The following is a 27,957-nucleotide window of genomic DNA, read 5'->3' as shown; positions in this document are numbered from 1 at the left end:
TACTGGGTACCACTCTACATAAAGCATGCTCTATTCACTGTCCCAAGGCAAAATTGCCTTAATGTGCCATGTTGATTAAACATGGGCTTAGTTATTTGCTACAATAGCTCCTTTAAATTTAGGCACTTTGAAGAAGAGACAGAAATACAATGAACCACTTCAAGTCTAGATTAAAGGAAATGCTTGGCTTATAAGGAGAGGCCCCTACCATAGGGTTCATTTATGTTCTCTGCCTTTTTCAGATTGTGCTAAGCCACTGCCCCGTCACCACTACTTGAAAAACTGGGGTCTGATTAATGAGGAGATTTGCCTTCTCTGCCTATTCCTGTCAACTTATTTCAATTCATGGGGTCAGTAGTTAGATTCAAAGTCAGCTGACTCTATTCTTCCCTTTTCCTAGAAATCACATGTCTATTGTTAAGATGCTGGATCATTAAAAGTCAGAACCACAGAGCATCAGTGCTGCTTACTGTAGACGCCTCCTTTTCCAGCACATGGGGCTGGATGAGCTCATCCTAATTACATGGAAAACTGAAGGTCAGTGCATCAACTTAATGCAGCAGCATATTTCAAAGGGGTGCATGACCTCCCCTCCCTATTACAATTTGGTCAGTGAAAATGGTTCTCTCCTCCCCGCTGCCAATATTGTCAACAGGCATTCAGCAGAGAACAATTGGGAGTATTGAAACATGTAATTAATTACTGCTTAAAACTACTCTATCCTAATTAATAGAGCCAATTTGCACAATATGTAATCTTTTCAGTTCTTTAGTACAGTCCAATGGTCTTCAGTAAGCAGCTCTAATCTCCTCAGGCTCAGGAAAGAAAAGCTATTTTCTAACTCTACTCCCCTTTTAAAAGCAAGGGCTAAATGCCAACCAGTATTTTGCATGTTAACTCTACTGGCGTCAAATCTGGAATTCTGGCAAACTGCTAGCTGCTGTTGGGTTTGTAGCCAAAATCCAACCAGGGACAAACGTAAGCAATATGCTGACACCGTGCAAGACAGAAACTGGGTGATATATAAGATCTGGTTTTTAATAAAATGAAGGTGGTTTTGAACCAAAGATCAGGTTTTAAATTCCATCATTTTTCTAAAGCTATCATTTACCAAATAACCAGCCAAGAAAACATACCTTTGCATTTGTTTGTTGTCTTATCCAAAATTGCCTTTGTGGAGACTATTTTCCCATATCTAAAAAAAAAAAAAAAAAAAAAAAAGGAAAAAAAGAAAAGAAAGAAAAAGAAGTTATAAGGAACCCTTATTAATGCCTAAATCCAAAGAACACACGTCCTTTTCAAACATCTGCAAACTTTAAAGTACAAAATGTTCATCACTAAGAGACAGGAAATGAGAATTCTAAACTCAAAACTGAAAAAAAGGGAATGGCTAGGCCTCTCGTTTGAATTGTGGGATTGCAGTTTGAAGTTCATCTCTGAAGAAATCAGGTACTTACCTGACAATCTTAGGACAGAAACATGGGATGTGGACTCTATACAAAATATTTTCTTCTAATAACATCAGTGGTAAAATACAAAGCCAAATGCAAGGCTATAGAATTCTAACAGGAAAGTACTCTCCCAATGACCCACACAGCTTTTATGAAATAGTAATGGGGAAAAGCTGCTTGCATTATTCTATTCATTTTGGTTCCATGGACAGCACTGCAAGGCTCCATATCGCCACAGAAGGGCAGGTGTGAGCGCATGTTTATGTTTAACACGCGTAATGGTGCCAAACAGATCCTTTTTACTGAGGACTTTTATAACTGTTCATAAATACATTTATTTACACCACGTGTAATTCAGTAATAATAATTATACAGTAAACTCACTAACCTGTGTGCATGCATATGTGTCTAAGAAACGGGCAATCAAGAATATAATGAAGAATATAAGAATGAATCAGGGATTAATCATTAATTTCATGAAGTTTCTATGAGAAATACGTTCAGATTCCTTTATGTGCCACAGATGCTGGGGAATATAGGAAAAATTAAGAACGTTAAAATTTAGCATACTGCTACTGAAAATGAAGCGACAGTATAATGTAAATATGAACTGAACCCCATACTCTCTCCATAGTGAACATACCATAAGGAAAAGCACTGTTATCTATGCTTGCCTTCTAAAAACTGAGGGGAAAAAATTTGAAAGATAACTTTTAAAATTGTTTCTTAAAAATCAAAGTAAGGCTGGCTGTGGTGGCTCACACCTGTAATCCCAGCACTTTGGGAGGGCGAGGCGGGTGGATCACTTGTGGCTAGGAGTTCGAGACCAGCCTGGCCAACATGGCAAAATCCTGTCTCTACTAAAAATACAAAAATTAGCTGGGTGTGGTAGTGCATGCCTGTAGTACCAGCTACTTGGGAGGCTGAGACAGGAGAATCGCACGAACCGGGAAGGCAAAGGTTGCAGTGAGCCCAGATCGCACCACTGCACTCCACCCTGGGCGACAGAGCGAAACTCCATCTCAAAAACAAAACAAAACAAATCAAAGTAAGACTCTGGGAAATGCACGTAACTTACTTGATGCATCTGAGTCTCAGGTTTCCTCATTTACAGTCTACTTTCCTAGATATTAACTTCGAAAATTCCACATTTACTCTACTTTAATTTTCTCATGAATGATTTTGAGGACTAAAAAGCATATTACATTTTTTTAGGAAATGGAAGTATTTTGTAGCATTTTAAGCCATTGTGAATATTACAGACTTGTATTTCATGCATTGAAACAAGCTGAAATATATGTATCTAGAAGAAAAAAAAATGGCTTGAGCCACTTCTCTCCTACAGTTAATCTTCCCTATGTTCACTTCGTGTAATCAAATGATTACTAACTAGCATAAAAGTAAAGATAATTTCAGGTTCAAATGACAATTACATCTAAGAGGTATAATGTTGCACAAACACCTTCAATTCCCTGTTGAGATTGTGAGCATTTTAACAATATTAACACAGATCACTAGGCTTACAAAGAAATAATCTATAAAAATCTACAAATGAGAAAAAAATAACTGATTTAAAGACAACCTTTCAGCAACCATCTATCTACCTAGGTCATATGCTTGATATTTACCAGCTCCTATCATTTGGATATTTCACCCACCCAAATCTCATGTTGGAATATGATTCCCAGCTGAGCATGGTGGCTCATGCCTGTAATCCCAGCACTTTGGCAGGCCAAGGCCAGCGGATGGCTTAAGCCCTAGAGTTCGAGACCAGGCTGGGCAACATGGCAAAACCCCGTCTCCACCCTCCCAAAGCACAAAAATTGGTTGGGCATGGTGGTGAGGGGCCTGTAGTCCTTGCTACTTAGGAGGCTGAGGTGGGAGGGTCGCTTTAGCCTGGGAGGCAGAGGTTGCAGTGAGCCGTGATCTCATCACTGTACTCCAGCCTGGGTGACAGAGTGAGACCCTGTCTCAAAACAAACCAAACAAAACTCCCAACGTTGGAGATCAGATCAGGATTAATGAGAGGTGTCTAGGACGTGAGGGTGGATCCCTCATGAACAGCTTAGTGCCATCCTTGTGGTAGTGAGTTCTTGCTCTATTAGTTTCGGTGCAAAGGGCCTGACACCTCCCTCCTCTGTTTTCTCTTTCTCCATGTGATCTCTGCACACACCTTCTCCCCTTTGCCTTCTGCCAGGAGTGGAAGCTTCCTGAGGCCCTCACAAGGAGCAAGTGCTGGTGTCTTGCGTCTTGTAAAACCTGGAGAACCACGAACCAAATAAACCTTTTCTTTTAATAAATTACCTAGCTTTAAGTATTCCTTTATAGGAACACAAAAAATGGACGAAGATACCAGGACTCTCTTGTGTGCACAAGTCCTTGACAAAAGCACTTCTAGATTGTATCCCTGTTTCATTTTTCCAAAAGCAGCGGGGATGGTAGGTATGACTCCAATTTGGGGTAAAGAGATTGAGAGTCACAGTGATTAAGAGGCTGCTTGAGCTCTCCGAGTTCAGGGCATTTTGTAAACCAAACAGAAGAAAGGCTACTTAGGAGAAGGAAGGTAAAGGGTTGGCTTTCGACATTTCTAGTTCTGCTTTCAACATTTAATGATGGGAAAGACAGGAAAAGGCATGGAGAAAGGGGAATGAGGAAGTAGGCAAAGAGAAAAGGCTCAGTAGTGCTGAATGCAAGCCACACCACACCCTCTCTCAGCCTCTTTGCTACGTCTGGCATGAGTCCGCTATGCCAGTGCACCTCCCTTCTCTGTGGCAGGTACTCCCTGATCTCATTCCATCTTTCACAGTCCTCTTTCAGGGGTTCTTCGCCCATTCAGCTTCCTCTTCTCCTTCCTTAACTGAGTACTTTCATCAAGTTTAATATTTAGTCTTCAACTGTTTCTTCTCTTAGGAAATTCATTCAGTGCCACAGTTTTAATTAATCAATCTCCTGATGCTGCCCAGTTCTTGTGTGTGTATATGTGTTTTTTTTAAATCACCAAAGCTTTGGTTTTTCTCTCTTCCTCTTTCTACTTAAATACCTTAATATTTTATTAGGATTCTTAAACATCTAGTGAAATATTTAAGTAGTGAAATATCAAGCCTACCACTTTCTAAATCTCATCTTTAATAGTACCCCAAACATGGCTTTCCCTGTCTCTCTCCTCATCTCTTTTCATTCACTAGCACTGTCACTCTCCCAATCTCCTACCAAGTTCGGGGTCCTTGTGCCATCACTAACTCAGTAATTCCTGAATCCAGGTGATCGATAACTCTTCTGAGTTTTGCCTTTGATATGTTTCCAACATTCACTTTCTCCCTTCACTGTTCCTAGACACATGCAAAAAACACATAATAGTTCTCCCTGCATCCAGCCTTTCAACCTTGTCTGTTGCATTAATTTACCTTAAATATCACTTTAAATATCTCTCCATTACCCTGTTCTACCTATGCTTGAACTTGAAGAACCTGTTCAAACGTTATCTTTTCCATGAAACTATCCCTAATCTCTTCAACTATTTGGTTGGCTATTTTCTAAGAAACTAGAAAGGGCATTACATTTTTTGACTTCCTACTTACGTCTTAGGCACTGTGCCAGGTACTTTGCATGTATGCTCCTATTTAATTAACTTCACAACAATCTTATGAGGTAGGTGTTATTATTCCCATTTGTGCATATGAGAAAACAAAAAGCTCATACAAGTTTTGAGCATTACACCTTGCCTGAAATCCCGGAGCTCACAAATGAGTAAATTTTCATGGCAACTTATCAACGAAATGATTGTGAGAAACAATGCCCTCTGAGTATGGAAGTAGAAGAGTAATGGAAGGTTTGTATGGTACTGAAATATTCATTTTCTAAGCACAGGCAATTTTTTACTTGTTTCAAACATAAGAAATAAACATGTGGCTTATGGTTGAAAGAGGGATAACAAGACAGAGGATGCTGAGCAGAAAAAGAATGATTTCTGACATTTATCAGTTTTACTTTCTATTGTGGTTTTCCTTGCAATTTGTGGGCTAAGACTGAAAGACTGCGATTTCACAGAACATCAGAAAACAGATTCCACTCTGTCTGTGGGGCAGCTGCATACTGGCCTTCTGCAAACAAGTGGCACAGGAAGCTGCTTATTTGGATTTACCTAAGGTACTGAAGGGTTTCCCTTTCCTAAAACATTCTTCTTTTGGGCTGTCCACTCAATTATACCACTCCCAGCACAAGAGGCTCCCATTCAAATACAGACCCCAGAACTGGAAGATGCACTGTTGAAATCCATCAGGCCCTAGCTAAGTTAGCTCCTCAGTGGGTGACTTGGATACCTTATCACGTCAATGGAGTATAGAGCCAATAGTTTTTGACGTCATGAGAAAAGCGCCAGGAAAGGTCCAGATCTAGAATATGAGGAGGAGCCTTATATCAAATGGCACCTCAGGGACTGGGATAAGGAGTGGGAGGGTTCACAGCAGTCACCTCTCTCTACTCATTTTACTTGCAGTAAGATTTAAAGTGAGGGGTGAGGGGGAGCTGTTATAGACAGTTAACATTTAGTCTAATTCTGTTGTCAATCACCAATGCCTGTAAGAGTAACAGACATCTGGGTACAAATTCACAAAGCAACCAGATCTTCACCTACCCTTGCTCCTATCTGTAGCTTAATTTCTATTTATTTATTTATTTATTTATTTATTTATTTATTTATTATCATCGGCCAGGCACAGCGGCTCACGCCTGTAATCCCAGCACTTTGGGAGGGTGAGAAGGGCAGATTGCTTGAGCTCAGGAGATGGAGACCAGCCTGGGCAATGTGGCAAAACTCCCTCTTGATAAACAATATACAAATTAGTTGGGCGTGGTGGTGTGTGCCTGTAGTCCCAGCTACTTAGGAAGCTGAGGTTGGGAGGATCACTTGGGCCTGGGAGGCAGAGGTTGCAGTGAGCCTGGATTGTGTAACTGCACTCCAGCCTGGGTGACAGAGTGAGACCCCATGTTTAAAAAAAACTCACTGTTACGGAATAAGGGACATATGACGTACTAGGAGAAACAGGCCTCCTGACTGGTGGAATTCACACTCTAAGGACACCAAGAAAGCGCATGACCGAACAGCAGCATGGTGTAGAATTTTATGAAAAAAAAAAAAAAAAAAAAAAAAAAAAAGAGTGACTATGAAGCTTCTTTGGGTTTTATCTGGCTTCAGAGTAACTGGGTTAGACCACAGCCCCAGCTACCCAGATTACAATATTCTTCGCTAAAAGTAGATAATCCACTCCAGAGCAAGCTCTGACAGTAAAAAGATAAAGAGTAATTAAGAGACATGACTATATAATAATATGAATTTCAAAAGGAGAGGGTAACAGGTAAAAGTTCATGTTCAAACCTCTCGGCCCAAGTGAACCTGGCTAATAAAACCTTTTGCTTAGAATTTACTAAAACTTCCTTAGTTTGCACCAGTTTTACTAATTTCTTTACTTCCATTTAGATCTCCTCTTTCATCTGCTATAATATAAAATTTAGGTGTATCTTAGTTTGCAATTAGTATATAAAGCTTAATTTTCTCCTCTGCCTCCATCACTTAGTTCCTCCTAAATTCTACCTTTTTGGTAATTTATGTTTACAAAAGAAACACAAGCTTATTTTAATTAGAAGACACAGAAAAGTAGGTTGAAAAATTAAAATCACCTGAAGTCCTGGATATGATTATTGGTGCATATCATTATAGACTTTATCCAATGTGCACATACAAATGTAAAAATGTATGTGTGTGTGCGCGTGCATGTGCACACATGCACGCAGACACACACACACAAATTTTCCTGTGTGCTAGGGAATGTGCAGCTTTTGAAGAGTGCCAGTTACAAGCCAAAGCTCTGGAGAGTGGAGTCCACTCCAATCACCACCAACAGATGGCGATAATGGTTGTTAAGTTATTTTAATATTGGTCATTTCAGTTGTAAATTTATTTAAGGCACACGGGGTCATTTGCAGTGCTTGTGCTAGTTTTAGAATATTTTATGAACATTATTAAACCTGAAAACACAATGGGTGTGTTTAAAACAACAGTAAAAAAAAAAAGGGGGATATATCTTAACAAAAAAGATACTTCAACTTCGAGAAAGCACAGGATATTGCTCATGCATATAGGATGATAGCTTTCATAATAACGGCTCCTGAAGGACAAACAGGGATTTACACATCCCGTAAAAGATACTGTGCCTATGTAAATGACCATAATCAGCAAGTAGGAGGGACAGGGGATTGAAATGAGAAAAAGAAGAGAAAAACAAAACATCAACATGGGAAAACGTATGACCTCATGAGTTAATTCAGGGGAATAATAAAAGTAATTACTTACAGGTATACAGCTCCTACCCTATGCCAGGCACTGTTCTAAGTTATATATATATATATATATATATAAATTCTAAGTTATAGATAGATATATAACTTATATAATTATTTTAATCTTCATAACAATCTTTTGGGGAGGTGGAGTATTACTCCTACTTTGTAGATGTGAAACTCAGGAGCAGAGTGAGTAAGGGACGTATTCAAGGTTACACAACTAAGTAGCAAAGATGGGAGGCAGAACGTTTGCTTTGTAGTTTAAAGGCCAAGCATGTTGACAGCTGTAGAAACTTGGGTCACCAACCATAGATTGTTCCACAGATTGAAAGTAATTCCCAGTTTGACTCTGCATAGCTCCAAAAGAGTAAGAGGATGAGGGTGGACTCTGTAATTGCTAAGGTCCTTAAGACAGATGGTGACGACATTCAGGAAGAAATTACCTGCCTAAAGACCTTCTGGATACATGACATTGGTCTATCTTGGAATAACATGCCCAATAGAGTATATACCTCAGTGAGGGGTCAGCAGGACTGGCTTTAAAGCTTAAAAGGAATAACTAATGTATCTATTAGAGGGAAGTGAATTTGAGGACTACAAGCCAAACCCCCTCTTGTTATTTTGGAGTTGCCGGGAAAAAAAAGTACAATACATGCCCTCACACATATACACACAGATGAATGCAGTTTTCTAACTCACTTTTTTGGCTGCTTTGTTTTTTCAATGGCCTCCCAGACAAAGGGGATTTCCTAAAACTTGCTTTAGCTCTTTTAACAGTGGTTAGATAGGGGAAGGAACACAAAGTATATATTACATCTGTTTAGCAAATAAAGTTTTTTGGAGAATGAGGCCTAAAAACAGTAGAAAGAGTCATTACCCATGTTATTCTGAATTCTCCCTACCTGGAATAATTCAGCTGGTTTTATTTCCTTTATTTACTTGGTATGTAAAGTGGTATTTGGAGATGAGATAGAAGATGTAAAAATTTATTAGGCAATCAAAATCAAATAAATTTTATAAGACATTTACCTCTTTTGCTCTGAAGATTTTCAATGTTTCTACTTCCAAGACACAAAAATTAAGGGTATAGAAAGATATTCCCCATTTCATTTGGTTGTTCTGGCCTAACTCTTACATTAGATAACTGCCCCTTCCACTTGTGTTATATGGCTGAGTGTACCTTTGTGAATAAAAGATTCCTGGTATATATAGAACAGGAAGCTACATCTTATGCAGCTGGAATTGAAGCCAGGGTTTAAAGGAGAATGCTTGGCAAGAAAGGCTACTGCAGACCTAAAGGTTAGAAACAACTGAAAACCAGGCACTGAAGGTGAAGGGGATTACAGGAAAGATAAGTACAGTCAAGAAAGGAGAGATCAAACCAAGGAATCAACTCACAAATATTTATAGCATGTTTACAGTATGCCCTTTCAAGGCCTATGAAAAATACACCTACCATTAAGGAGGACAGTCATTTGGGGGATGTAAAAAAACTTTTAATACTAAAAAATAACTAAAAATACGAGACCCTGTATGATGGATGCTAAATAGAGGAGGCATAAACATAGAGGGAAGGTCAAGTTGAGTAAGAAAAACTGGGGAAAACAAAAATCTAGGTGGGCTCTGTAGGACAATAAAGAATCTAATGCAAACCTATGTAGTGAGTTATGGAAGTTTAAGTCTCCAAAGGTCTTGGAGGACTCTGCATTGTAAGAAAAGGACAGAGAGAACAGAATGAGGCTGGAGGATTTGGAACTGTAGAATGAAATCACAAGAGCAATTATTTTAGTAAGATTAACGAAAATTTCATGTCCAGGATTAGCAGAAAGAGAAGCCACATTTTATTTATTTTCTTGCTTTTTGTACTTTGGCAATAACTCTTGAGTTCAAGAAATTACAATGAGGGATGACGAGATGGAGGGGGTGAAAGGAAAGGCTCTACAGGGCAGGAGAGATTAAAGACAAAGGATTTCTTTGAAGAAGGCTTAAATGCTTAACTTGACATCTGAGAAAAATAATCCATGGTATCTGTGCAATGGAAAGCCAGTGGCTTGTCTCTGTGAATTTAGAAGATGGAGAAAGGAATCCCAAAGTTCACTTTTCTGAACTGTCCTGGAAAGGAAAACAATTTCAGCTCCAGCCACAGATGCAGAGCCTGCAGATCTGAGGTGATTTAGCAGAAGTTCAGACAATCCTCATGTGGTCTAACCCTCAGCTAGCCTAGCTGCCTTAGCATGTGAGCTGATAAAGAATGAATTACAGAAGCATTGGGACAAAGTATCACATTTTTTCAAGAGAAGATAGAGACATCTACATACTTGATTTTTCATAACTTTGAAATTTTCAGATCAACACATCCTTTGAGAGTACAAATGAAACTGGTCATCTCTACCCAGATTTTGAGACTAATAACTTTTTCTCACTAAATTGAGAATCATTCCTGTTTATCTGCCTTATCGACATTCCTGGGTGAATCCATTATAAATAGTATATAAAGGTGACAACTGATGCTGTTTAATGTATGTATAACTTGAACTGAAAAATTCATATAAAACACTAAAACTACCTCATTAAAAATTGCTAAGATGCATTTTTTTGCCATATTCTATGAAAAACTTGTAACTTCTCTTCTAAATAAAAAGCATACTATAAAGCATTTGATTTATTACACAGACTTGCTATTACAGTTTAGTATCAAGTCTATTATGATCTGCAATCAAGGTAAAGTAGCTTTACACTATTTTATGGTCTTTTAAGAGCACATTGCACACAAAAGGTCATTTACATTATCTTATGGCAATATTTTTACCACAAGTCACTGTACTGCAGCACTTAAGGATGCAGTCACAACACAGATGGCCAGATCCAAATTAGTGCTCCCAAGTACTAATATGTCAGAGGAAAATAATACGTGCCGAAAATGAAATCCAAAATTTTGCAAGTAAAATGTATATTATTTATCATAAAAATGAATCCCTAAATGTCTCAAACACTCATTAATGTCCAACTTTTAAAGCAAAGGTAATTTGATTATAGAAAGTGGCCTTTTATTTCTGAATTGAATTTATGAACTGACAATAATTATTTCTTAAATTTTCTTCCTCCCCCACCAAAACCTGTAATGTATTTTCTTTGCTTTGACAGTGTCACCTTTGTGTTTATATACTAAACTTTACTGAAACATAAGGAAGACAATGTTATAATGGAAAGATGACAGAGTTGCCACCAGAGAGACCAGTCTTCAAGTGCTGATATGGCCAATGGGCAGCCCTGGGACTCTGGTGGAGTTAGTTGCCTGGCCTCAGGATCCTCATCTGTAAAGTGGTATGATAATGTCTCCCTCACAGCAATGTTATAAAGGACCAGTACGGTGCTTGACATATAATGAATATTCAATGACAAACAAATGTTATCCTTTCCTCCCATATCCTTCAATTAAGGGCACTTCTAATTCTAACTACTTGGGACTTGAGAGCATTTACCTAGACTACCTTCTTACCCTAACAGCAATGTGATCTAATGTGGCAAAATGTTGAGAAAAGAGAGACTCAACTTTTTTGTTACTTTACAGCACAGTTTTTGTGTGGTTTTTTTTTGTTTTTTGTTTTTTTTTTGCATATTGTAACCTCTCAACATACATTGGTTTGAGTGAATAAAATATAAACATGTAATATGATTTTCCCCTCAAAAGGAAATGGCAGCAGTGAGGAGAAGGGAAATATATTTTGCCTTAGAAAATGAATATGACCTTATAATTTATGCCAATGTAGCTCATAAAATCACAGGAGGGAAGCAAGGCAATTTAGGTGCTTAAAATGGAATTAAAAATTAGCACCCCACCCCCTGCAACCCAACACCGCAGAAACAAAACTATAAGCGGCCGGAGCAGGGGGGTGGGGGACGTGCGCAAAAAACCCAGAAAGGCTTTCGTTCCTAGACTGTTGTCAAGTGTCTCTAAATCTGTCATTCCTTTTAAAGTAAATCACACAACTGGAAATCTCACACACACATACACAACCAAGTAACTGTGTCTGAATCTGTAAAGCGAATGCATTAAACTCCAACACCGAAAACCATAAATGACTGCTTCATTCAAAACAAGAACAGTGTGACAGAGAGTAAAAGTAAACATCCTCTCTGAAGCAAAACAGTTATCTGAAGCTATTAAAACAGTATACAAAGTTACCTAGAAATTTCTCTTGATTCTGATACAAGCTAAAAAGGCAAGAGTCAAATTGAACATTTCTTAGATGGAACACTAGTTGGCTTTGATCCAAAACACTGCACCAGCATATTGATTTCCAAACGTAGTCCATCCTTTTCTCGAGTAATAAATCCTGACCGCCCTGTGACCTTGAAAAGCCAGTCTGAAGAACAGACTGACAAGGAAAATGATATCTATTTTACTCACTTCAGCTCTAAAAAATTTGGGGATAGGATATAAACATATCCCTAGTAAAAGACACACTTGGACTGTATAAGCAAGAGAACGCTACCACAGCCTGCCAGCAGAGTTGACGTTTCTAAACTTAGACGTTTGGCTCAAAGGTCACTTGTGACAATGGTTACAGCTGTAAGAGTGGATCTGATGGAAAAGGATACATAGGCCCCCACATTGATTTCTTACTCGTTTGCCTGCAAACTACCCTGTCCTTAGATACTGCAGCTAAAGATGAGCAATCATTGTGGAGGTAGGACAGTACGGCTCCAAAAATTCAGAATGTTGAAACTTAAAATCAGAGAGGAATTATCTTTGTATGAAAACGTAACTATAAAGAGCACCAAATGCTGTAAAATTACTTTAGTATCAGTTTCTTACAATTACCATATCCCAAACAAAGGTAACATGCCTCACCCTCAATAGAGCTTGAATCCAGTTTCCCAGATGATGATGTTCTTTTGCTTGTACTTGGCAAACGTAGGGTCTGGGTATGGAGATAAGGGCTAAAAGTGCTTCTTATCTGTATGACTGTCAGTAAGCATTTTCCAAGCTTGTTTTGAGAAACCTTGCATAATAGGAGAGCTGTTGATAGGATGGCAAAATGCTATTCAGATTCCTTAAAAAACAGAGAAACTAGATTCTAGAAACTAAAGGCAGAAAAGGCCAATGTTGATCTGAGGCAAAATTCTAGATTGGATTAGTAAACAGAAGGTCAGAGAGACTTATGAAAAGAACAAGTACTAGCAAAGTCCTTAAAAGCAAGTCATGACACCTTAATTTTAGACTTCTAACCTCCAAAACTGTAAGAACATTCAACTTTTGTTACTTCTACTTTGGCGGGTGTTGAGAAAATCAGGGCTGCTTAGGAATGTTACATAATGTATTTTGAGTTAAATAAAAAAATCATTATTTGCTCACAGGTCAGATGAAGAAATCTGGGAAGACGAAATGTGGCTTGAGTGAGCGGGTAACTGGTTGAACGAGTGACTGAGTTGTCAATTGTTGGTTAGCGGTCATGGTGAACACGAAGGGAGGCATCTGGGGATATGCCATATAGTTCTGTTCTTGGCCAGCACTTGTAAAAGACATTTTAAACAATGACATAAATCAGGTCATTGGTGGCAAACTTATCAAATATATAAATGTCCCAAAGCTGGGTGGGATGGTAAACGTAAGATGACAGAATTAACACTTTCAAATTATTTCAACAGGCTAGAATGAATATTTGGCCAAAGTCAATAAAATAATATTCACTAGGGAAAAACAGGTCTTACATATAAGTTCCAAAGGGGCAAAATCAACTGTACAAATTTACAAAAACTCTTGGCTTGTTCACATGAAAATACCTGTTTTTTTGTTTGTTTGTTTGCTTTTAATTAAGCACAAGTTCAAGCTCCCAGAACAACTAAAATTTAGGTAGCACTAAAAAAAAAAAAAAAGAGCCAATCATAGAAAGACATTATGCACTTAGGCCTTTCTGGTCACCATTCTCCAACACCCACTGTTATGGGTTGAACTGTGTTCCCCCAAAAGATACGTGGAAGTCCTACGCCCCAAGACCTCTGAAGGTGATCTTATTTAGAAACAGGGTCTTTGCAGATATAGTCAAGATAAGTCTCTCAGGGTAGGCCCTAATCCAGTGTGACTGGTGTCCTCATAAGAGGGAGATGTGAACAGACAGACACATGGGGAGAAGGCTGTGTGAAAACAGAGGCAGAGATTAGAGGGAGAGATTCCTGTAAGCCAGGAACTTATTAAGGATTGATGGCAAACTACCAAAGCTGGAAGAGGTAAGGATGGCTGTTCCCCCACAGGTTTCAAAGGGAGCATGGCCCTGCTGACACCTTAATTTTGGACTTCTAGCCTCCACAACTGTAAGACAATAACTATTAGTTGTTTCAAGCTATCCAGGCTGTGGTACTGTGTTACAACAGTCTTAATGAATAAAACTCCAGCTTGCCTGCATATCGCTACATAGGTCCCTGTCCTGCCCTGTTCCACTTTAATTTCCTGCCTTTTAAGATGTACCTTCATCAGGGAAATTTAGCATCTTTCTGCAAGACTCAGTTAAATGGCATTCTCTAGCAGCAGGCCTTTTCCAACCTTCCCCAGCTGAGCTGAGTGCTGTCTCTGCACTCTGCCCATGGCATCCTGTCCACGCAGCATCTTGGTGCAGCACTCAGCACACTGTTACATTATCTGCATGGCTGTCATCCCCATTAGGTGTGTGCCCTTGGAATGTGTGTCTTCCTCCTTATATATGAGGCCTCAGCATAGTGCCTGACAAATAATAAACATCTGACATTCAGAAGAAAGGAGTAGAGGAATAAATGACAGTCTGTTTTCATGAAGTGTTTTCTACATGGAATGCAATTATTCTAAACATCTTCTTTAACCTGGTCTTCTGAGCTCTTTCAGAAGAGTAAGCACCATAAACAAAGAGCTAGAAATCATATCCTGCAAGGAAGGAACAGCTGAAGGTCTTATGGATGCTTACCTAGAAAAGGAAAGACTATAAGGAAGGCCTTTTCAAAAATTGGAGTCACGTGTTGCAGTCACTAGAAGTTTTCTAGCAGAACTAGCCTGGGTCAGGGAGGGTGATGCAGAGCAGGGTTTCACAAAAACTAACCTGGGGAAAGATGATCACCAGTGTGTCAGCAGAAAAACAGGTGCCATGGATTTGTCAAATAATTAAGTTCGATTACGTACTTCTAATTTTTTTGGTAGGGAAATGGTCTCTCTTTTTAAGAAAGAGTGATAAAAGATTGGCGGTTGTTGCAGTTGTTGCAGTTTGTGTTCTTTTTGACTCTATACTGGATTCCTAACCCTAATTCTTTTTGTTTAGTTTATTGGTCCTTAAAATCTAAAAATCTAGGAAACTACTAAAATATGGTGGGTTGGTGGATAGAGGCTTTGATATCCCTGCTTTGAAAGAGGACTGGACATCTTGTTGATACAAGATGACTATCAGTAAATATAATGGTTACATGAACAGAATTACTGAGTAAAAGAATAATGGCAAAGATACCTTTTAAAAACCACACCTCACAGCATTCAATTTATTTTAATTTCAAGTTATAAACTGGGACAAAAATGGCCCAATACAATTTTGTAAAATCATGTATGAATCGACCATCCCACAAACAAAAATCCACATAAGAGAAAAAGAATCAGACAACAGAGAGAGGCATCTGATTAGCTTTTCTCCTTTTCATTCTCTGGGATTCAGCTGAAGTGAGCATGTTATCAGCAATGATGCCTCCTCACACTTCCTGTGACTATCCTGCTGAACTAGCAGAACACAACCCCTCCAGTTTCCCTGACTTCCTGCTTCCTTTCCCACCTTGTTCAGGGCTTACTTAACCTTGTATGCTTAAACCATCAGGGTAAAAATGGGTCCTAAACATCCACACAGGATTTTATAGGTCTGTCAAAAGACCCCTCAGAACCAAAAAGGAGTGAATCCTCCAAGGGGAGCTGAGATCATAGTGATACTAGAAAATCGCTGAAGACATGCAGTCAAAGCATGGAACCAGAAAGCTTCTTTACATGACATGGTTATATATATATATATATATATTACATACTTTATATGTGTATAAATGTATACACATGAGTGTGTTTATATCGATATACACATACACTCATATGTGTATATGTCTACATACACACACATATAAAATAAGTACAAACTATTTTATACTTTAAAGAGTAAACATACCAGCTCTGGCATTAAAATAGGATTCAAGATGTAAGGCAACCCAAGTGGAGGTGAGTTCACTCTTTGCAGACCTCACCCCAGAGGTTACTGGGTGATGATGGAGGTGGGGGCAGAAAGGCAGGTGGGCTTTCTTTGAGCTTGAGTTGAGGGAGAGGCAGGGATATGAAATGATTCTCTCTCCTGTGTTCATTTGAGAAATACGTATTATAAATCATCTATATTGTGATCCTAACAATACTAATTCCCATTCTCTTGTTAGGAACGTAGTATGTGTTGTAGAACGGAGGTACAATAAATGATACAATCCTGAATAAAACTTAAGTGCCCTTTCCCACTACTTAACTGCTCAGAGCTCAGCTTATCAAAATATTTGTCTTGTTTTACCTGGGTCAGCCCGCACCAGGCCAGCCTGGGACCCTTCCACAGGCCAGTCCCTGTTCCAAACCACATCCAGAAGAAGGTGATAATGGCCCCCTTAACACCCAGGCCTGCATTGGGCTCAGTAATTGCTCCAGGCCCCTGCTTGTTTCCTCTCACAAACACCTTAACTCAGAAAGAAGGCAGAGAATGGCTTGAAGCTGAAGCTCATTTCCTAGACCTGACTCCAAGCTCTTCCCAAACCACACACTTCACTGATGGAGCCAATAAGACAGGAATGGGGCAAGTGAAGTAGGGGATGGGTGGTGGACAGGAATAAGCACTTTTAGGTCCATTAAATGAAAAATCAAATTTCCTTCTAGTGGCTGAGCATAAAACAGAAGAAATACTCAATCATAGAAGAATCAGAGAGAAGTTGTGATGGAAACTCAGGAGACAACAAACCCATTTTTCTAAAACCAACAAGTACTTCAGAGAGATGATGCCACAAAACATTTCAGCATGAACTCTAAATAGTAAACTCAAAAAAAAGAGATAAAAAGTGCATTCATTTTAAATGCAAGAAAATATGAGTAATACAGCACTTATTCTAGCACCATGGAAATGAGATACCCACATTTATAAATCCTATTTTTGACAATGATTATTTTGAGAACTCAGTTCTATCAACATTTTCATTCTTTCTAATGAGGAAATCCTCCATCACTGTTCATAGAGCATTTATCTATAGTACGTAAAGATTTCCATTTAGCTGACACAACATTACGTAAGGAGATTTTGCAGAAAAGGAGAATAAGATGTAGTAATGCATTTTAGGTGCTCAACAAAATATTTTTGAGTAACCACATGAGCTAACAGAAGGAGAATTTGTTATTTCTAATGAGTGTAGCAATGAATATGTGGTTAGAGTAAAAACCAGAAGAGAGCTATGACAAGTACTTGACTTCTATGACAAAGTTTTAAAAGTACTGCCACATTTGACACATAATCTCATCCAAGCCTGTGGCAACCTGGCAAAGGTGGTACCATTAATCCTGTTCTACAAGGAAGGAAACTAAGGCAGAGGGGACAAGTGACTCATCTTTCTCCACTGCACTGCAGTTGAAAGAAACCAGAAAAGGAAACCAGGTATTTGGTAGGTCCTCAGTAACAAGAATGAGTCTGAGTCAGGTTCCACTGAAGCTCTTTGAGTAGCCACTTCCAGTGACTATGTGTGTTAAGGAAACTGTTGGCTAAGAAGGGAAGAGATCACTACCAGAGCCAAGATCAGACCGGAGCCAGGAGGAATGTATGGAGCCAAGGAAATAATGTAACACAGCCCTCTTCTTTAGGGAGATGAAACAGAAAAATTTCAACCCAAAATTCAACCCTTTAGTCACCATTCCAGGCTAAGTTTAAATCACAAGTTTTAAATATATACTAATATGAGTAGAGACGTGAAGTGATTCTGGGGGAAGACACAACACAAAACGATAGTTTTTTTTTTTTTTTTGAGACGGAGTCTCGCTCTGTCGCCCAGGCTGGAGTGCAGTGGCACGATCTCGGCTCACTGCAAGCTCCGCCTACAGGGTTCACACCATTCTCCTGCCTCAGCCTCCCAAGTAGATGGGACTACAGGTGCCCACCACCACACCCGGCTAATTTGCTGTATTTTTAGTAGAGACAGGGTTTCACTGTGTTAGCCAGGATGGTCTCGATCTCCTGACCTTGTGATCTGCCCGCCTCGGCCTCCCAAAGTGCTGGGATTACAGGTATGATTCACCGCGCCTAGTCCAAAACGATAGTTTTTGAGACAAACAAAGCTATAACAGATACCTAAGATTTTATCCTGAAATGTGAAAAAAAAAAGAAGGATATTTATCTCAGAAATGAAGAGGTCAAAACCCTTCAGCTCATCACATAATAAAAGCAAAATAATGAAGATTAAAATCTGTTCCAACCCACCCTGCAGAAGAAAGAGGATGACATGTTTAGAATCTAAAGAATATAGTTTGTATACACAAGCTCAACAGAGAGATAGAAATGATTCCTAGAGAAATGGCATGTGATGGACCATCCACCACCTGAAAAGGGGATGACAGAATGCATAAAACATCATTTAGGGGGAAATTTTTAAAATGTATTTTATTATCAAACTAATGGACCAAGTGAAAAAATGCAAAGGTATAATGATTTGCAGTACCATCAAGCTCCTACTCAGAATATGGAGCAGCTGGGAGAGGGTGGCAAAGCAATGTCTGGTAGCATCTGATTCACGAATGGGTTGAGGTGCTCTTACTGTTATACCACGTAGTAAACCCAGACATGCCAGTTACAGGACAGCAAACTCCTAGAGAACTGGTCAAATTGTTGTGTATAAAAAATGTTAATGTGCTGGAGACAACAGTGACAATCAATTTCGTAAGACCAACTCGTTCCTGCTCTTGCCAAATGAAAAGAAGGAAAGCTAAAGTGTGTTCGGGGTTTCTTTTCATTTGTTCTCAAGTTCAGGAGGCACAGAACAGATTTTTGTAGACTCTTGGCTAATTGGACTTGCAATCCTGATGTAACTGTATCCCATATAGCCATGCCAATTAAAAACTTCCCAGTCGAGAAGGACTCTTTTCCCCAGGATCTTCATTACGTACTTCCAAAACTACATGTAACGTTAACTGTTCTTAGCTTCCCTTCATGTCTAGGGCACATTACGGATTGGTTCCCACAGGATTCATCCTGCCAGGTATTCTGTGTATTTTTTATTATTTGTTTCTTATGGTCTTTACGGCTGACAAAGAGGACCATTCATCAAAAATATAATTTGGAATGGTCACTGAGTCTGACACTCTTCTGCATAGACTGCAAATTAATTCAAACCTTTAGCCAAAGCGAGTTAGGATAAGCTGTCCTTCATCATTTTCTCCTGTTATTTTATACTGAGCAGCTCAAGTCAGGGTGTGAAATTTAGGTGTGTTCCCTTTTCTAATAGAGATAGCACATACTATCAAATTGGCAAAGATAACAAAAACAACAAAAACAAAAAGTGAAAAATCCCAGGTCGCAGAGGAAATGACAAAATAGGCATACACATCTGGTAAGAGCAAATTGGTTACACACAGAGTGCAATTTGGCAATCCGTAGCAAAAGCTTTAAGTCATTTCTCCTAAGAAAATTATTAAGAATGTATACAAACACTCTGTGGCAAAGATTACACAGAAAAGTTAACAATGTAAATACTAAGTGAACTGCAGAATAGCCACAGAATGGAAAAAAACATGTCATCAGTTATACTGTATGGCCTTGTTTTTTAGCGGGGAGACAACTCATGCCTCTAAGAAATGGGGAACAGGATATTGTATCCTGGGAGACACAGACTGTGAAGAAACCAAATACACATTCCCCTCCTTCTTTTGTCTTGAAATACTTAGATCAGTGCTGTCCAATAGAAACAGAATGCAAATCACAAATGCAGCTGACATTTGTAATTTAAAATTTTCTAGCAACCACTTTAAAAAAAACAGATGAAATTATTTTCAATAATATTTTCTTTAACTCAATACAGTATATCCAAAATATTATCATTTCAACATGTAACAAATATAAAAATATTGAGATGTTTGACTTTTTTTTCCTACTAAGTATTTGAAATCCAGTGTGTATTTTATACTGCCAGCATATCTCTATTTGGACTCGCCACATTTCAAGCACTCAATAGCCACATGCGGCTGGTGGGCACTGTGCTGTGCACGCAGATATAGACGTTTATGGGCTGTTGCCTCTTTCACAGTTTAACATTTCCCTTGCCGTGGGAAATTGTAGCTTGGCACCATTTAAATCATGGCTAACACAGTTGCCAACTCTGCTTTAGATTGTTTATGGTAGTTGCTTTAAAGTGGGCTCACATTAGGGCAATAATCCAACTTTTGTACTTTTGAAGTTATTTTTCTAACCCTGGGTCTCAGGGAGATAATCATTCACTTTTGGGGTTAATCTCTGAGAATGTCTGAACAGCAAGGCCTACCTGAAAAGTCCCAGAAGCGTTTTCTTTTCTTGTTTTTCTTTTTTTGAGACGGAGTCTCCCTCTATCGCCCAGGCTGGAGTGCAGTGGCATGATCTCAGCTCACTGCAACCTCCGCCTCCTGGGTTCAAGAGATTCTCCTGCCTCAGCCTCCTGAATAGCTGGGATCATAGGTGCATGCCACTGCGGCTGGCTAATTTTTTGTATTTTTAGTAAGGCGGGGTTTCACCATGTTGACCAGGCTGGTCTCAAACTCCTGACCTCAAGTGATCCGCCCAACTCAGCCTCCCAAAGTGCTGGGATTACAAGTGTGAGCCATCGTGCCTGGCCCCCAACAACTTTTTCTTTTTAATGTATTTGGTAAGACTAATAAATGGTATAAATTAAGTCTTGTGGCACAGCAGAACATCGTACAATTCTTTCTTCATCCCCAACTCTTAGGGCTTTGAATGAGCTTTAATCATATACTTTGAGTGAAATGAATTATATGACTTGAGAACACACATCAGAATGGTACATTTGTTTGATAAGCTTCATTTTAAGAAAAAAATGGGGGGAGGAACCACATATTTATTCACTATCTAAAAAACAAGAAATCGACTAAATCTGAAGCCAACTGACCCTGCAGATCTGAGGCCTCTATTTGTCTCAGATACCAAAATTTAACCATATGATGTTAGAGGAGCAATCAGGGAAGCCACTAACTCTTAGGGCACCTTTCTTGCAAATTAGAAAAATGTACTCTGTATGCTGTATGGGAAGGGTCAATCTCTGAAGTACAGGACTTGGTGACTCAGGGTGAGATGGATATCAGCTCCATTAACCCCCGACCAGGTATTCTTGTGCATGTGACAATGCCCACAATTGTACATGGAATCCTGGGAACAATGTCCCAGTTAGCATATAACAGCAGACATAGGTAGAAAGCTTTGGTGACAGCAGTGAGCTCAGTATGTAGGTTACAGATTTCCTCTAGACATCTCAGTACCAAAAATACCATCCTTACTAAATACTGCAAAATTGGTAACCATCCCCCTTATGGAAAGGTCAGGCAGAAAATAAAGAAGAAAATACCAGATTTTCAAAAAGTAAAACTACTGATATGCATCTAAATTGGAAATTAAAAATTTAAAGCTTAGGGCAGTTCTTAATATGAATAAAGATGTAATGAACTTAACGAAAATATTTTCCATAAATCTTTATAAAATATGTAATACATGATTCTCAGAGTGTCCCCTACCCAATGATATAACGGAGAAAGTTGGAGTTTGTTGATTGCACACATTTTCACTCCTCCTTTACTGTAGTGACTACAGCAGAATATACTCAATTTTATGTATGCTAGAAAAAAGTTACAGTACATTCTATTGTCCATCTAAATAAGGTCTAGATGAAAGTGCACAATAACGGCAGGTCAAGCTCATCTCCCTTGCCAAATCCGGTATTCCTTATACACTGGGAAAGCAGTCATCATATCCTGCTTGCTATCTATGTATCTTTTTCTCATATGTATTTTAATCTTGTTAAGGACAGAAACTGTTTTATTCATTTTTATGTCCTATGCTATCTACCACAATACCTTTGACATAATTGGTGCTAAATAAATGGTGGTTGAATTGATTTTTTAATTTAAAAAGACTTAAAGTGCGAAAAAGAAAAGGTAGTGGCCATAAGACAGAGAAGACAGGGTGTGCACAGACTGATAACCAACCACTCTTTTCTCTTTCCTCAACTCTCCTCTTCTGCCTGTTGAGTGGTTGGTTATCAGACCACTCAATAGGCAGAAGAGGAGAGTTGAGGAAAGAGAATGAAGCAAACAGTATTGGTTTCAGGCCCTATTTGTTCCAGGCACTGGCCAAGGAGCTTTACATATATTACCTTACTTAATCCTCATCACAGGCATTATAATCCCTACTTTATGAACAGAGAACACTGAGGCCAGGAAGCCAAAGCAAGTTGCCCAGGATCATCCACCTATTACACAGGCAAGCAGGGTTTGATTAGGCCTGCCTGAGCCAAATCACATCTCTCTCTCCAGCGCCCTCAGCACTGGAGGCCAGGCACGGTGGGAGGAGCTGCTGAAGAAAAAGCCAAGAAGCCAGCTGCACAGACTCTGGAGAAAAATTCTATTCTATGTCATCTAAGGAGAGAGTTACATTTTCCCTTTTTCCTTTACCTGTAACACAACTCCTTCCAGTCCACTGAAATGGATGTTTTCATTTTGAATAACATGACCATCTCAGCACAAATTCTAAATTGATGAACAAGTTATTTTAATAACATTCAAGATAAAATTCCAGGAAAAAAATATTTTGAGCTCTTATTCCTTTGAAGTTTACGGTAACAATGACTTGTTACTCATTTTTCCTGTGTTTTGGATGTAGCTGGAAACAAACAAGATGTCAAAGCCGTGGTGATGCTCTAAAACCATTTGTGGCGATCTAAAAGTTTTGGGAAAAGCATTTGTCAATTAATTTTTGCCACAGTGCCAGGAAGTGAAACACAAGAGTGTATTTACTACACACCATGAAGTGTGTTTTAAAAAGGTTCTCATTGAAAGGTCCAAAACAGCAAAATGAATATAGTTTGTATCTTCCCCATACTGGCATACATCTTTACATATGTGTGTGTGAGAGATGCAATTAAAAAAATATATATATATACACACACACGCGCGCACAAATATATACACACACTTATACATACAACAGTCTTTGTGACCAAAGTAAACCATTATAAGCTATTGTGAGTAAACATACAGCAACATGTTTTAAAGGTATTTATCTTTGCATTGATGTTTAGATCATTACTGGTCATTAAATGTTCACAATACTCAGAGTGCCATGTAACTCTACATCCTCATCCTTCAGAAGCCTGTACTGTTTAGGTTCTGACGTCTCACTCATTCTCTCTTAGACACACACACATAACATGTACAAATCTGTTGCTCTGTTGTGTAGACCTTAAAGGATCAGTTTAGATTAATTTGAGTATTAGCCAATCAACTGTTGAGACGGGTTCTTCACCAATGGTATTACTTTCTGATTCCTACTTTCTTATTTATACTTTTTAATGTTATTTTTTTTTTCTATTTTTTCATGACTTATGTTACTTTTGAGAGAAAATATTAAAACATACTATTTTCTTTGCTCTCATTTATTAATGGAGCAACCTTATTTAAGGACTACAGGTTAAAATATCTAAAGTAGCCAGATGAGACAATTTTTTGAAAACATCTCTAATTCTGCTCAATCCCAGTGATAGCTTTAAAAAGAGACATCTTTGAGTTTATCTTCTTGTGGTAGATATGAGACTCTGGAAGACTTTAGAAGGAAGAATTTCTCAAAACATTTTCCCAGGAGGTAGAGGCTCAACACTAGCTTTCGGTTCTCCAAGGTGTAATCTAGTAATAACAGAAACACACTAGCATACCTCACGGTACATGGGGGGAAAGGTGGAATGGAGACCCTAAGGAAACAACACTAGAAATTATAGAGGGCTTGGAGGGTGAGGAACCAACAACACTTGAAAAAGATCTCAGGCAGGTGCAAATTCAACAAGGAAGAAATGTAGATAAGAATTTTCTGGTATACAAGTTACGAAAGATGGGCAAACTGTTAACACCATCCAGAAAAAAAACCTAGCAAAACAAAGAAAACTTCCTAAGTCCAAAGCTAAATAAATTAGCAGTATTTGTCCATCCATTAATGAAAGGCAAAACTTCCAATTTACTGTTTTAGAAAACTGGGATACTCATAAGCATGTTAGTAAACATACAGATTTTTAAAAACTTGCTATTGTCAAACACATGTAAGTCTTAGAGGCATGATCAATACCTTTAAGCCAACTTAAATACCCAACTTTAATAGACAGTGTCATACACCAATTGATGATTCTGAATCCGGCGACTAAATACATTTTCACAGTTTACTCTCATGTTTCCCATTTCTCCCCTTTTATAAAATGTTCTTTTTTAAAGACTATATAATTGCTCTTGAAGAATCAGAAAAATTATTAGTTATTTTAGAGCTTAAAAATATATGTTTGAGTGGGTGGAGGCATAATGAAAAATTTTTAACTGAACTGGGATACTGGCTCTGTAAGTATTAAATCCTTTTTACTTAATCATACAGTGAAAATTTTTTCTTGTCATTAAATATTCCTCCAAAGCAAGATCTGCAATAAATGTTTTAATGGACACACTATAAACTCATTATTTCTGAGTATTTATATTGTCTCCAATGTTTTGGTATTACAAATGACATTGTGATGAACACCCTTTTACTACCATCTTCAGCCCCATAACGACCTTCCCTCGACCAGCACCCATCTCACTGTTCCTGCAGGGTGAGTGACTGTGGCGGGGGAGAGCCCTGAGTCCTGGCACTTTCATCCTGACACTGAAGCTGATTACTTGGTACCACTGTTGATGACGGAAAGTCTCCCTCCTGATAGCCCAAAAGGGGAAGGGGAATCTCATCTTCATTGTGAGGAGGGGAGAATTCAGAATTCAGGGCCCAGAAAGGAATCAGAACTGAGAGAACAAACCATAAACCACAAGAAAACAAATCTTAATTAGACAGTATCTCAAGGACATTGTCTCTGTTTTTAGGACTCCTAGAAATGGGTGTTCATAAATAGGGAGGCAATAGGGCAGCTGCACTGTGCTGTCATCTGTTTTATGTTTTCAACTGAACTACCAAGGCACGTGAAAATGTTCAAATAATTTTATCCCACATCTCAATTTCCCTTCCATTTTGAATCTCACAATAAATATTTGTGTTGATAAATGAATCTGGGCAAGACCTAAGGTTGACCTTTCACCTCCGATCTAGTTATATGTTTTAAAACATTGATGACTAAAATTTCATTTCGCAGTCTTAAAATGTGATCCTAAAGCCTAGTTGAACTTGCCTGTGAAATCAAATGACGGTAACTTGTTTTTCAAAGGGCTAATTGAGATGTCCTGAATTCTGAGCAGCTGCTTAATAACTGTCATTTACAGAAATTTATCTTAAATATCTGACCCTTTCTCCTCATAGAAAATGGCTTCTGTTAATACTTGGCATAGTATCATTAAACTGGGAGACAAAAATCATCTTCTGAGAAGTATGTGCTTTGAGTACTCTGAATCTATGTTTCCATAAAGTTTTAAACATAAATAATCTAAGCAGCTATTCACTAGTGTTCCTTACAGTAACTGAAAGATGTAACACATGTAATGTAAAATAAGAAAAGCTTATTTTTAAAAGCCATTATATTTATTTGTTAATAATGCCAGTGGACTATTTACAGTATTTAAATGTTCAAACAGTCAAGTCTCCCCAAGATTAAGTTAGAATTACAGCAGAAATGGAGCATATTCTAGAGGTCAGACACTCACTCCACCCTGAAGCATCCATATCATCTGCTCACATCAAAGTCCTTAAGAGGCACATATCAAGTTAGCATTTCAGAAAGGAAAATCAACAGCCTTCATATATATATATATACACACACACACACACACACACACACATATATATATATATATATGAAAAATGTTAGATTGCCATTACTCCATTACCAGTGGAACTTAGGGTTGTCCAAATGATATGTAAAAAAACAATTATCAGCTGGGTGTGGCGGCTCACGCCTGTAATCCCAGCACTTTGGGAGGCCGAGGTGGGCAGATCACCTGAGGTCAGGAGTTTGAGACTAGCCTGGCTAACATGGTGAAACCCTGTTTCTACTAAAAATACAAAAAAAAAAAAAAAAAAAAAAAAGCCTGGTGTGGTGGCAGGCGCTTGTAATCCCAGTTACTTGGGAGGCTGAGGCAGGAGAATCATTTGAACCTGGGGAGCGGAGGTTGCAGTGAGCTGAGATCATGCCATTGCACTCCAGCCTGGGCAACAAGAGTGAGACTCTGTCTCAAAAACAAACAAACAAACAAACAAAAAAAAGAGAAAGAAAACAGAAAAAACAATTATCTCCCATGAACTGGAATAAGGGACCTATGAAGCCACTATGGCATGGAGCTCATGGAAACTTACTGATAAGACAAACTGAGATCCCAGGCAACACTTCCATTACAGACCACATCCAGAAGACCACTGCCAGCTGGGCAAAAAGGCTCACTTCAATCAAATGCTACACCCAAGGAGGGGCAACTGCAGAGTTCTCAAAGATTCCTCTTTTCACAGAATCTCAGGCAAACAGAATCAGACTTCTAGTGAATAGTTCTAAAAATAAAGGCAGAGTGTGCATTACTTGTATCTTCAAAGATGGCTGATTTGCATTTCAGAAATTCTCTTGGAATGTCATAAATTTTTAAAAAATTAAAAACGTGAAGTCTACATTAAAATAACAGACTGATTTTAGTTAGCAATACAGCAGCATTAGCCACATTTTGCTGTCTTATTGTAGCCAAATTATAGCCATGGCTTTGTCCTGGGTCTGCATATGAAAATGGAACAAGTTCAGTGGGGCCTCCTGTTTCATTATTAAGCCTATCGGATTACTGGTTCTAATTAAGGATCGTGTTACTGGCTACCACACAGTTATTAATGTGCATTATTGCCATTATAGGAAGTTCTGACCTCTGCTGTGAGTCACCTGGAGTAAAATTTAATTATCAACCAGAGAAAATGGGAGTAAAGACGATATAAAATGGCTTCTTGTGAGGCATCTGTGATTGCAAAATACTATTTTATAGCATTTCCTCTGCCATTAGGAGAATAATTAGAGTGAAGCCCCTTTCTAAAACCTAAAAATAAATCATCCAGAAGGCAAGACAATATATTCTATTCTACTTCTGATGTGTTATTAATTTAGCAAATTGCATAATATATTTTTCAAAGTTCAAGAACCTGAGCTACAAGAAACTGAATTTACTGAATGAAATTACGCTACCATTTAAAACAGTATCATAAGAATTGTGAATATATGTTTTAAATAAACATATTTTCCTATTCTACTCTTTGTTGGCCAAATATAACATCTTCAAAAGATATGAATGAGTAAGTTATTTTTCACTGGTGTGCAAGATTAAAAATAGGAAAAGTAATTAGGAATCTGAACAACTTGTCATTAGGAAAGCAGCTGTTACCTTTTAAATGGACATTTTCTTTCTTTTAACCTGAAAGTTATATTTTTTAAAAGTCAAGATGAAATCAGTAAAACAACCCACTTCTGATATTTTAATTATAAAACTAACAATGTCACATAGTCCTCGCAATGGCCAGTAAAGAAGGCAAAATAGGTAACTTGTAAGCAGGAACAAGGAGGAACAACAGGTATTACTAACAAAGACAGTGGTTTATTCCTCTAGAAGTTTTAACCAAGATTAAGCACTTATCTTTCTGAGATACTTTCTGTGAAGTCACACCCAAAGGCAGAAGATGGACAGACATATTTTTGCATTCCACTCCCTATCTATGATGTTTTGCCTGCCCTGATGAACACTTCATTTTTCTTTTGTTTTTGTTGTTGTTGTTATTTCTAGAAGTTGTTTCATTCTTAACGAACACTTCAGTCTACAACTCTAGCAGCATATGAAAACACCAATGGTTTCTATGAAGGTGCAAATTATTCAAAGGGAGGTCAAATTTTAATTTTCAGGAGTCAAGTGCATGGAAATGGTAAAACATTTACA

The 27,957-nt window shown here is 38.4% G+C and overlaps 1 protein-coding gene across 10 annotated transcripts in view; it reads right to left on the bottom strand.

Annotated features, from left to right (window-relative positions):
* Positions 1 to 27,957, bottom strand: part of RBMS1 (RNA binding motif single stranded interacting protein 1) — a 213,652-nt gene that overhangs the window by 43,938 nt on the left and 141,757 nt on the right. For all 10 annotated transcript variants that reach the window (XM_010379099.2, XM_030916221.1, XM_010379102.2 and 7 more), the window contains one exon: positions 1,137 to 1,195. In XM_010379099.2, coding sequence (XP_010377401.1) covers positions 1,137 to 1,195 — 59 coding nt within the window. The remainder of the gene's footprint in view (positions 1 to 1,136; positions 1,196 to 27,957) is intronic.

The sequence above is a fragment of the Rhinopithecus roxellana genome, chromosome 14, assembly GCF_007565055.1.
Source record: "Rhinopithecus roxellana isolate Shanxi Qingling chromosome 14, ASM756505v1, whole genome shotgun sequence".
Classification (NCBI taxonomy): Eukaryota; Metazoa; Chordata; class Mammalia; order Primates; family Cercopithecidae; genus Rhinopithecus; species Rhinopithecus roxellana.
The sequence above is the reverse complement of the archived record's forward strand: the minus strand, read 5'-3'. Positions and strand labels throughout refer to the sequence as shown.